The sequence below is a fragment of the Odontesthes bonariensis genome, chromosome 22, assembly GCF_027942865.1.
Source record: "Odontesthes bonariensis isolate fOdoBon6 chromosome 22, fOdoBon6.hap1, whole genome shotgun sequence".
Classification (NCBI taxonomy): Eukaryota; Metazoa; Chordata; class Actinopteri; order Atheriniformes; family Atherinopsidae; genus Odontesthes; species Odontesthes bonariensis.
The window spans coordinates 1,086,074-1,099,241 of record NC_134527.1 but is presented as its reverse complement, the minus strand read 5'-3'; the positions used below and the strand labels follow the sequence as shown (position 1 = coordinate 1,099,241).

At 38.1% G+C, this 13,168-nt stretch overlaps 1 protein-coding gene across 4 annotated transcripts in view; it reads left to right on the top strand.

Moving 5' to 3' along the window:
- sez6l (seizure related 6 homolog (mouse)-like) overlaps positions 1–13,168 on the top strand; it is a 100,037-nt gene that overhangs the window by 59,950 nt on the left and 26,919 nt on the right. For all 4 annotated transcript variants that reach the window (XM_075455571.1, XM_075455570.1, XM_075455569.1 and 1 more), the window contains exons 3-7: positions 526–665; positions 6,197–6,392; positions 10,445–10,630; positions 11,327–11,498; positions 12,764–12,930. In XM_075455571.1, the coding sequence (XP_075311686.1) occupies positions 526–665; positions 6,197–6,392; positions 10,445–10,630; positions 11,327–11,498; positions 12,764–12,930 (861 nt within the window). The remainder of the gene's footprint in view (positions 1–525; positions 666–6,196; positions 6,393–10,444; positions 10,631–11,326; positions 11,499–12,763; positions 12,931–13,168) is intronic.

The window sequence follows — 13,168 nt, the reverse complement described above, 5'->3', positions numbered from 1 at the left end:
ATATCGAATCGTATCAAATCGTATCGAATCGTATTGAATCGTATCGTATCGAATCGTATCGAATCGAATCGAATCGAATTCCAGCAGCTGCAGCAGTTCAAATGAAAAACGTACCTTTGATTTGGATACATCAACATATTCATCAGACTGTTGGAAGGTTTTAATGAAAAATGTAACCTAAAATAAAAAGATTTAAAAAGTGCATGTACAGTGAAAAGCATACAGAGAGAATACTAAAGCAAAAGTAAAATGTGATTATTTATTCCACATTCCACGTTCCGCGTGTCACGGGTGGAGATCCCTGTCATTTCCATCATTAATTATTACATCATTAATCATTATATCATTAATTATTACATAATTTATTATTACACCATTAATTATTACATCATTAATTATTACATCATTAATCATTACATCATTAATCATTACATCATTGATTACGCTCAGCAGTGAGTTTCCAGTCAGAATCACAGGAACAGGAAAAAGATCAGTAAGGCCAACGCTCTTCTTCTCTGTTTCCAGCTGCCTCCGGCTGCATGGTGAACTTCTCGGACCCAGAGGGATACATCGACTCCTCGGACGACCCCCCGCTGCCGGACGGCGCCCTGCTGCACTGCACCTACACGGTGACGGTGTACACCGGCTACGGAGTGGAGCTGCAGGTAGGCGGCAGCCGTCACACACATGGTGTCAGCAGCCTCTGGGCAGGTGTCAGGCTGGGCATCGCTTTATCTGAGGATGCTGCAGTCAGCGGATGCCTGTGGTCTGAACTCTGCCCCCTACTGACAGCTGCTGGTACTGATCCAAAGGTCTTAAAACTTTTAAAAGCATTGGTTTAGATTTAAGAATGACTCTAAAAAGTCTCAAAGTGTTGATATTATCTCAGCTGCTGTTTGTATATTCTGTCTAAAGTCCTTAAAGATGTGTCAGTTTTAAAATCAGAGGGTTTAAGAGATGGAACTCTGTTATTGTTCCCAAGTCTTGCAGGACTCAGTGTGAAGTTTAAAGGTTTAAATCAGGATCAGAGTCAGAATCAGAATCAGAATCAGAATCAGGATCAGGATCATAATCAGGATGAAGATTCAATTCAATTCAATTCATTTTTATTTATATAGCGCCAAATACAACAAATGTCATCTCAAGGCACTTAGATAGTAAGTCCAATTCAAGCCAATTGGAATTCAATTAATTAGTAATAATCATAATTCATAAAATAATCCAATTCGTTCATATAGAGCCAATTCAAAAACAATTTCCTAGCTAAGAAAACCAACAGATTGCACTGAAAACTTTTTGTTTTTCGGTCCAATCTCCCGTCCTGAGCGTGCCTGAGGCGACTGTGGAGAGAAACGACTCCCTTTGAACAGGAAGAACCCTCTGGCAGAACCAGACTCAGGAAGGGTGGCCATCCGCCTCGACCAGCTGGGGTTTGAGAAGACAGAAAGGGGGGGAGGGGGCGGCGGCGGCACTGTAACACCATTCAAAGGATATCTGTTGGAACAGGGAAACACGAGTTAATGACCATAATAATATCACATATACATAAAGAGAGTAAAGTGAGGAAAGGTGTGACAGATGAGGCCCCCCAGCAGTCTAGGCCTATAGCAGCTTAACTATGGGATGTTTCAGGATCACCTGAGCCATCCCTAACTATAAGCTTTATCAAAAAGGAAAGTTTTAAGCCTGGTCTTAAAAGTGGAAAGGGTGTCTGCTTCCCGGACATTTACTGGCAGCTTATTCCACAATAGAGGGGCCTGATAACTGAAGGCTCTGCCTCCCATTCTACTTTTAGAAACTCTGGGAACCTCAAGTAAACCTGCAGTTTGGGAACGAAGTGCTCTGTTAGGAAAATATCTTACAATGAGATCTTTAAGATATGATGGAGCTCGGTCATTAAGAGCTTTATATGTAAGGAGAAGAATCTTAAATTCTATTCTGAATTTAACAGGGAGCCAATGAAGAGAAGCTAAAACTGGAGAAATATGATCTCTCCTGTTAGTTCTCATCAAAACTCTGGCTGCAGCATTTTGGATCAACTGAAGGCTTTTCAGAGAATATGTGGGACAGCCCATAAATAAAGAATTACAGTAGTCCAATCTTGAAGTAACAAATGCATGAATTAGTTTTTCTGCATCACTCTGAGACAAGATGTTCCTGATTTTAACAATATTACGAAGGTGAAAGAAGGCAGTCCTAGAAACCTGTTTTATATGCGAGTCAAATGATAAGTTCTGGTCAAAAATAACTCCAAGGTTCCTCACTGTAGAACTAAAAGCCAAGGAAATACCATCTAGAGTAACTATATAACTAGACAATTTCTCCCTGAAACGCTCAGGTCCAAAGATAACGACTTCAGTTTTGTCTGAATTTAGAAGCAGACAGTTCTGAGTCATCCAGGTCTTTATGTCTTTAAGACATGCTTGTAGTCTGACCAACCTATTGGGTTCATCTGGTTTTATAGATAAGTACAGCTGAGTATCATCAGCATAGCAATGGAAATTTATGCCATGCTGTCTAATAATGTTACCTAATGGAAGCATGTATAAAGTGAAAAGAATCGGTCCAAGCACAGAACCCTGGGGAACTCCATGACTTACTCTGGTGTGTGAGGAAGATTCTTCATTTACAAGAACAAACTGAAATCTATCAGATAAATATGATTTAAACCAGCCTAATGCAGTTCCTTTAATCCCAATAACATGTTCAAGTCTGTGTAATAAGATACTGTGATCGACCGTATCAAATGCAGCACTGAGATCCAACAGGACAAGCACAGACACAAGTCCGCTATCAGAGGCTAAGAGGAGATCATTGGTAACTTTCAGCAGTGCAGTTTCTGTGCTATGATGCACTCTGAATCCTGACTGAAACTCTTCAAACAGATTATTTCTGTGTAAGTGATCACAAAGCTGAGCTGCAACTATTTTTTCAAGAACTTTAGACATAAAAGGGAGATTGGATATAGGTCTATAATGAGCCAACACTTCTGAATCAAGAGTAGGTTTTTTGAGTAAAGGTTTAATTACAGCAACCTTAAAAGTCTGAGGTACATATCCTGTCAACAAAGACAGATTGATCAAATCCAATATGGAAGTGTCAATTAATGGGAAAACCTCATTGAACAGTCTGGTTGGGATTGGGTCTAAAACACAAGTTGATGGTTTAGAAGAGACTATTGCTGTTGTTAGCTCAGAGAGATCAACTGGGCAGAAGCCGTCTAAATACAAATCAGGTTCTAATGATACTTCTAAAGCTGCTGTACTTGATGATACATCACTGATAATAGTGGGAAGGACTCCATCAATCTTCTCTCTGATAGAAACAATTTTATTAATAAAGAAGCTCATGAAATCATCACTGCTGAGGTTTAAAGGAATAACTGGCTCAGCAGAGCTCGGACTCTTTGTCAGACTGGCTACAGCGCTGAAGAGAAACCTGGGATTGTTCTTATTCTCTTCTATCAATGATGAATAATAAGCAGTTCTAGCTTTACGAAGGGCTTTCTTATACATTATTAAACTATCTTTCCAGACTAACTGAGACTCTTCTAAATTAGAGGAACGCCACTGTCTCTCCAGCTTTCTTGCAGTCTGCTTTAAAGCACGCAGCTGTGAATTATACCAAGGAGCCAACCTCTTCTGACTGATTACCTTCCTTTTCAGAGGGGCAACATTGTCCAGTGCTGTACGCATTGAAACTATAGTGCTGTCAACAAGAGAGTCAAGTGCTGCTGGAGTAAAGTTTAGGTAGTCGTCCTCTGTCATATCTGCACATGGCAGTGAAGAAAAGGATGATGGAATTAATTCTTTAAATCTGGTTACAGCATCCTCTGATAGACACCTTCTATACGTAAATTTCTTCTCAGAAACTGTATAGTCAAGTAATGTAAACTCAAAGGTTATCAGAAAATGGTCAGATAAGACAGGGTTATGAGGGAACACTGTTAACTGTTCACTCTCAATGCCATAAGTCAGCACAAGATCAAGGGTGTGATTAAGGCAGTGAGTCGGTCCGTGAACACTCTGAGAAAATCCAATAGAGTCCAATATAGAATTAAAGTTCATATTCAGGCTGTCATTTTCAACATCTACATGAATATTAAAGTCACCCACTACAGAAACTCAGAATAAGGGCCAGGTGGACGATACACAACAACAAACACAAGAGGTTTCTGGGATTTCCACTTTGCGTGGGAAAAACTGAGAATCACAGATTCAAAAGAGCTCAAACTAATCTTGGGTCTGGGACTGATGAGTAACCCTGATCTGAAAATAGCTGCCACTCCTCCTCCTCTGCCTGTGGTTCCAGGAACGTGAACATTTAAACAGTCACAGGGAGTTGCTTCATTAATGCTAACATGATCCTCCTGCTGCAGCCAGGTTTCTGTAAGACTAAATATATCAATATGATGATCACAAATCAACTCATTCACTAACAGAGACTTGGAAAGGAGAGATCTGATATTCAGCAAACCACATTTAATAGTTTGATGTTTTTGTTCAGTTAAAGTTTTTGTTTTAATAATTTCTTTTTGCACAAGAGGATTTGCTCCTTTTGTGTTAATCGATTGGGTGGGTAGCAGCAGGTGGGAAGCTGCAGAGAAGTGTGTAAGACTACAACTCTGCATCCTGCTCTGAGCCCTGGGTTGTCATGTTTTAGGGTGACAAATAAATTCATCCATATTTGTAGAAATGAGAGCAGCTCCTTCCAAAGTGGGATGGATGCCGTCTCTCCTCATCAGACCAGGTTTCCTCCAGAAAGATTGCCAATTATCTCTGTAGCCCACGTTGTTTGCTGGACACCATCTAGACAACCAGCGATTGTAGGACGACATGCGGCTAAACATGTCATCACTGGTCAGATTTGGCAGGGGTCCAGAGAAAACTACGGAGTCCCACATTGTTTTGGCAAAATCACACACCGATGCAACATTAATTTTAGTGACCTCCGATTGGCGTAACCGGGTGTCATTAACGCCGACGTGAATAACTATTTTACCATATTTACGTTTATCCTTAGCCAGCAGTTTTAAATAGGATTCTATGTCGCCCGCTCTGGCCCCTGGAATGCATTTGACTATGGCCGCTGGTGTCTCTAATGCCACGTTTCTGACTATAGAGCTGCCAATTACCAGGGTTTTGTCCTCAGCGGGTGTGTCGCTGAGTGGGGAAAATCTGTTAGAAGCGTGGACAGGTCGATGGTGAACAACGGGCTTAACTTTAGAGCTATGCCTCTTCCTGACAGTCACCCAGCCACGACGTAATCCTGGCTGCTCGGGTTCTGCTAGGGGGAGGCTAATGGAGCTAGCTACGCTAGGTGGCTCCACACTCCACACTATCGGTTGATTTTCAACAGTGCAGAGCCGAGCTTCCAATTCAGATAAAAGATCAGGATCAGGATCAGAATCAGGATCAGAATCAGGATCAGAATCAGAATCAGGATAAAGATCAGAATCAGGATCAGAATCAGAATCAGGATCAGAATCAGGATCAGAATCAGGATAAAGATCAGAATCAGGATCAAGATCAGAATCAGGATCAGAATCAAGATAAAGATCAGAATCAGGATCAAGATCAGAATCAGGATCAGAATCAGGATCAGAATCAGGATCAGAATCAGGATAAAGATCAGAATCAGGATCAAGATCAGAATCAGGATCAGAATCAGGATCAGAATCAGGATAGAGATCAGAATCAGGATCAAGATCAGAATCAGGATCAGAATCAGGATCAGGATCAGAATCAGGATCAGAATCAGAATCAGGATCAGAATCAGGATCAGAATCAGGATAAAGATCAGAATCAGAATCAGGATCAGAATCAGGATCAGAATCAGGATCAGAATCAGGATCAGAATCAGGATAGAGATCAGAATCAGGATCAAGATCAGAATCAGGATCAGAATCAGGATCAGAATCAGGATAGAGATCAGGATCAGGATCAGAATCAGGATCAGGATCAGGATCAGGATCAGGATCAGAATCAGAATCAGGATCAGGATCAGGATCTGAATCAGAATCAGAATCAGAATTATCTGTTTTCATTAAGAATGTCTGAAATCAGCGAGCTGAAGGCAGTGCATGGCTTGGACTGGGCGCTCGGGTTAGAGTTAGGGGTGCAGCAGCTAAATGAACCTGTGAGGAGAATCTAACGCTCTGCTTGCAGCGTGTAGCGTAAACCTTCTCTGCCTTCAGGTGAAGAGCGTGAACCTGTCGGACGGCGAGCAGCTGTCCATCAGAAGTGTTGATGAGCGCGGCGCCCTGCTGGTTCTGGCCAACCACACGCTGCTGGTGGAAGGTCAGGTGATCCGCAGTCCCACCAACACGCTGTCCGTCTACTACCGGTCCGCCCCCGAGGGCAGCATGGGCATCTTCCAGCTGCACTACCAGAGTGAGTCTCCACACGTGCACGCACACAGGAGAGTGCACGCCAACTCCCTTTCTGAATATGCATACTTACATATATGTGTATATATATATTTATTTTTTGATTTATTTGTATATATATTTTTTCATTATTATTTATTTATTCATTTATTATTATTATTATTGTTGTTAATATACAATCATTGTAAATATTATTATTATTATTATTATTATTATTATTATTATTATTATTTATTTATTTAGTCATTTATTATTATTATTATTAGTTAGTAGTTGGATTTTTATTAGAATTGGTATTATTATTTTTGTTGTTAATATACAATCATTGTAAATATTAAATATTTATTTATTTATTTTTATTTTATTATTATCTATTTAGTCATTTATTATTATTATTATTATTAGTTAATAGTTGTATTTTTATTAGAATTGGTATTATTATTGTTGTAGTTGTTAATATACAATCATTGTAAATATTATTTATTTATTTATTTTTTAATATATATATATTTTCATTTATTTATTTGTATTTATGTATTTAATTTCTTATTTTATTATTATTTTTTGTATTTTTATTTATTTAGTCATTTATTATTATTATTATTATTAGTTAGTAGTTGTATTTTTTATTAGAATTGGTATTATTATTGTTAATATACAATCATTGTAAATATTAATTATTTATATATATTTTTTTAATATATATATATATTTTCTTTCATTTATTTTCTATTTATTTATTTGTATTTATGTATTTATTATATTATGTATTATTATTAGTATTGTTATTATTATTATTATTATTTTTATTATTTATTTAGTCATTTATTATTATTATTAGTTTGTAGTTGTATTTTTTATTAGAATTGGTATTATTATTGTTGTAGTTGTTAATATACAATCATTGTAAATATTAATAATTTTTTGAGCTACTTCACTAATTTGAATTTCCCCCATTGGGTGATGAATAAAGTATTTTTCTATTTCTATTCTATATATAAGCAGCCAACGAGTGCTTTCATTAGGGGCTATTTGCACCCTGCATACAGGCTAATAGTATAATCAGAGATCTTCCCATCGAATCGCTTTGCACGGTGATTGGATCTGTCGCATGATTAGCTGATCAGAGCTCTGATTAATCGGCTCTCAGCTCATTAGGAGGCTGAGAACACGGAAGCTTGTGTTCTGTGTGTTTCTGTGTGTTTCTGAGCCGGGTACGACAAGCAAGGAGGCACCCGAGCGTTGCCATCCACCTGTGCCATTAATCACAGAGAGATCGAATCCTTTTACCTCCCGGCCAGGCAGGGGAACGCTGCTGATTGAAATTAGAATATCTTCCTATAGAAGGATGTGAGTGTGATGAAACAGCAACACAAAGAAGAGAGAAACACTCCCCCGCAGCCCACCCACTTATTCAGATTACTGAGTTAAAATGCGCCCACAGCTGAGCATCAAAATATGTTACCGACAAAATTTTTTATTAGTTAACGACTAATAACATTTGCACAAATATCATCACAGTACAATATAATGTAAATTATCCATATACCCCATATTTTATCCATATACCCTATATTTTATCCATGCCCCATATTTTATCCATATACCCCCATATTTTTTCCATATACACCATATTTCATCCATATACCACATATTTTATCCATATACCCTATATTTTATCCATACCCCATATGTTATCCATATACCCCCATATTTTTTCCATATACACCATATTTCATCCATATATCCCTTATTTTATCCATATACCCCATATTGTATCCATATGCTCCATATTTTATCCATACACCCTATATTTTATACATATACCACATATTTTATCCATATTCCCCATATTTTATCCATATACCCCATATTTTATCCATATACCCTAAATTTTATCCATATACCACATATTTTATCCATATATCCTATATTTTATCCATATACCCCGTATTGTATCCATATGCCCCATATTTTATCCCTATACCCTATATTTTATCCCTATACCCCATATTTTATACATATACCCTATATTTTATCCATATACCCCATAATTTATCCATATACCCCATATTTTATCCATATACCCTATATTTTATCCATATACCCTATATTTTATACATATACCCTATATTTTATCCCTATACCCCATATTTTATCCATATACCCTATATTTTATACATATACCACATATTTTATCCATATACCCCATATTTTATCCATATACCCCATATTTTATCCATATACCCCATATTTTATCCCTATACCCTATATTTTATCCATATACCCCATATTTTATCCTTATACCCAATATTTTATCCATATACCCCATATTGTATCCATATGCCCCATATTTTATCCATATACCCTATATTTTATACATATACCACATATTTTATCCATATACCCTATATTTTATCCATATACCCCATATTTTATCCATATACCCTATATTTTATCCATATACCCCATATTTTATCCATATACCCCATATTTTATCCATATATCCTATATTTTATCCATATACCCCATATTTCATCCATGTACCCTATATTTTATCCATATACCCCATATTTTATCCATATACCCTATCCATATACCCCATATTTTATCCATATACCCTATATTTTATATATATACCACATATTTTATCCATATACCACATATTTTATCCATATACCCTATATTTTATCCATATACCCCATATTGTATCCTTATGCCCCATATTTTATCCCTATACCCTATATTTTATCCATATACCCCATATTTTATCCATATACCCCATATTTTATCCATATACCCCATATTTTATCCCTATACCCTATATTTTATCCATATACCCCATATTTTATCCATATACCCTATCCATATACCCCATATTTTATCCATATACCCCATATTTTATCCCTATACCCTATATTTTATCCATATACCCCATATTTTATCCATATACCCTATCCATATACCCCATATTTTATCCATATAGCCCATATTTCTTATTGGTTCAGTCTGCTCAGTTAAATTTATTTTTACCTTTATTGTTAAATGTACAAATCTGTTTTTATTTAGTTAACTGATGTTCATTATTATTGTTATTATTATAATTATTAATATTAGTATTATTATTATTATTATTATTATTATTATTACTATAAATATTATTTACCCTACTCTTCATACTGTAGATTTCTATTTGTAGATTTGTATTCTATTTATTCTATTTGCTTTTTAAATGTACGCTATATGTATCCCAAATTGGGATGAATAAAGTACTTTTCTATCCATCTATCTATTAAGCCTAAGTGCAAATGTAGAAAAGTCCTTAAAGCTGAATCAATTAGGGCTGTTTTACACCAGGGAGCGTTTAGGTTAAAAGCTCTGCTGGCCTCCTCTGTCCCAGAGTAATAAATCAGAAACACTTAGAAAGCTTTAACTTTGGTGTCTGACGGAACAAATTTAAGCCAAAACTTTTAATTTATCCTGAAATAAATGTAAATTAGAAATGTTTATTTTGCTGCTCACAAATGGTTGGATGCATTGGTTAGCATGTTAAAGGTTAAAGGTCACCCCGAGGTCAGAAACCCAAGAGCTAAATCTCAGACTCTGCAGGCCTCAGTCAGCATGTTAAAGGTTAAAGGTCACCCCAAGGTCAGAAACCCAAGAGCTACATCTCAGACATTGCGGGCCTCAGTTAGCATGTTAAAGGTTAAAGGTCACCCCGAGGTCAGAAACCCAAGAGCTACATCTCAGACTCTGCAGGCCTCAGTCAGCATGTTAAAGGTTAAAGGTCACCCCAAGGTCAGAAACCCAAGAGCTACATCTCAGACATTGCGGGCCTCAGTTAGCATGTTAAAGGTTAAAGGTCACCCCAAGGTCAGAAACCCAAGAGCTACATCTCAGACTCTGCAGGCCTCAGTCAGCATGTTAAAGGTTAAAGGTCACCCCAAGGTCAGAAACCCAAGAGCTACATCTCAGACATTGCGGGCCTCAGTCAGCATGTTAAAGGTTAAAGGTTAAAGGTCGGAAACTGGTCCAAACTCCTCTCTTTGCTTGCAGTCTTCAGGCTGAGCTGCTCCCTGCCGAAGAGGCCTCATTTTGGGGAAGTTTCCGTGCTGGACCTGCTCCCTGGAGGCGTCGCCCGCTTCCACTGCCACATGGGTTACCACCTGCAGGGGGCGCCGCTGCTCACCTGCCTCAACGCTTCGCTCCCGGTGTGGAGCGGCAGGGAGCCGACCTGTCGAGGTGAGTGGGTGTAAACCTGATTTAACCCTTTGTGTGGTCTTAACATTGTGTTTACTCCCTTTGTGCTACGGGTCAGAAATGAGCCGCCCTACCAAAGCCCCAAAACAAAGCAACTTAATTGAATTTTAAATCCAAAATCTATTTTGTATGATGAAACCACCTGTTGTTTATCTATTCAACTCAATTCAATACATTTTTTATCATGTATTTTTTGTTACACAATACAAAAAGTTTCACCAGTTTTCAGGATTACATTTTTTTTATTTTTTATTTTTTACCACAAACCAATTGTGGCCAACAGTTTTCTTTTACATAATAAAGGTTTATTATTGCTATTATATAAATGTGAAGTAATTACTTCTGAATTAATTATACTGAAAGGGGAAAAAACAGTGAACTTTTTTCTGCTGTTTAAATGTTTTTATAATTCACGGGTCAAAAATGACCCATAAGACAATCTTTGTACCCTAGTGGTGTACAGCCCACATGGAAACATAAACAAAATAAAGTCTGACTTTTTCTAATGATGGGGTCCCTTTAGGAAAAGTCCTAACATTTCAAGTTGGAAAAAGATAGTTTAAGGTATTTTTTCTACAGCTAAACATGGTGGTGGCTCACTTTTGACCTGCAAGACAACAGGAGGGTTGAAGTGAGCACAGACATCCCAAACACTGCTAACATGCTTCCTGTCTGCAGCTCTATGTGGCGGCTCGGTGAAGAATGCCTCAGTCGGCAGGGTGCTGTCCCCCTCGCCTCACCACGGGCCCAACGCCACCCTGGACCGGTCCTGCTCCTGGTCTCTGGAGGCGCCCAAAGACCAGAGGCTGCACCTGCACCTGGAGAGACTGGCTCTGGGGCCGACCGACCGGTAGGAGCGCCCATCTTGGATCGCTTTAAAGGGACAGTTCGCCTCTTTTGACATGAAGCTGTATAACGTCCCATATCAGCAACATCATTTATGAACATTTTGTCTCTTAAATTATACTTTGTTTCTTGAGATGAGAAAAACCTTTGTATGCTGACTGGGAGCAACTTTGCTTTAGCTCGATACATTATTTGCATTATTTTGTAATATAACAGATCATGTGATTTCATAAACAGTGGGGGAGTATGTGCACAGTAATCAACCTTATTAATAATCCGTATGGCTCGTTTCTGTAGGAGAACTATTGCGTTAACAGTTGTTTTATATGTGGAGCCCCAGACCCCCACACAGCACGATGTGTAAGGAAGTATAAGTGAGCTGTAAATAATATGTAAGGCCTTATAATTTAATATGTTTCTTGATTTGTACAGAATTGCTATTGTCTTAGAAATCTTTCCTTTGATATAATTAACATGTGGTTTCCATGTTAATTTATGGTCAATAACCACCTCTGTCACTCTTTCAATTTCAGCATCACACATTTTTTTAATTTTATGTCCATGTCAAATTCTTTTCAATATCCAAAGACCATAAATTTAGTTTTTTTTTTTTTATATTGAGTGACAATCATTTAACATCGAACCAGGTTTTGAGGATTTCTAGCTCTCTTTCTATAGAAGACAAAAGTTGCCAGAACAGAACATGTTTGTATCATCTGCAAAAATAATGAAATTCAACAGATCTGTAACATTACAAATATCATTAATATAAAGCAAAAAAAGTTTCGGACCGATCACAGATCCCTGGGGTACACCACAGTTGACCTTCCTGAATTGTGAAACAGTGTTATTGATTTGAACACATTGCTCTCTATTTTCCAAGTAACTCCTCAGCCACTAACAAGATACACCTCTTAATCCATACTTCTCCATTTTTCTCAGTAATATGATCAATGGCATCGAACGCCTTCTGCAGATCGATATAAATTCCAACAGAATACTCATCATTTTCAGTTGCCCTTGTTATTTCTTCTTCTTGGATGATGGGTCGGATTTGTTCTGGTTCAAATCAGTCATTTTCCAAACAAAGTCCAGAAGCTGTTGCTCTTCTCGTGGAGGATTAGCTTTTCCACATCAGCACGTTTGTCAGTCATGTGACCTGTCCATAGATCTCAGCCTCTCACTTTGAGCCCACAACATGTTTTAATGGACCCGGCTGCAGCGTCTCACTGTGTTTCCCCTCACATTCTCCCATTTGGGCCCCTGCAGGCTTGTGCTGTGGAGCGGGCTGGACGCCGGCTCGGTGGTGCTGTTCGACTCGGGTCGGGGGGGACAGATTCCCTTCGAGGGGGTGATCAGCGAAGGTCCGGCTGTAAGGATCCAGTTCATCACCGATCAGCCCAACCACAACACCGGATTCAACATCCGATATGAAGGTACGGCTTTACATCCCAGGAGACACAGACAAGGCTAACGCTGACTTTGGGGGGATTTCTGAGCTTCTTACTGTGAGGTTTCAGGGGCTGAAGAATTATCCAGGAGTAACAAAGAGATTCCAGATGTTTACGGTTGGGATTATGGGAATCACACAGAAGGTTTTATCAAATCAAATCAAATCAAAGTCAAATTTATTTGTAGCATATTTCATGTCCAAAACAGTTCAAAGTGCTTCAC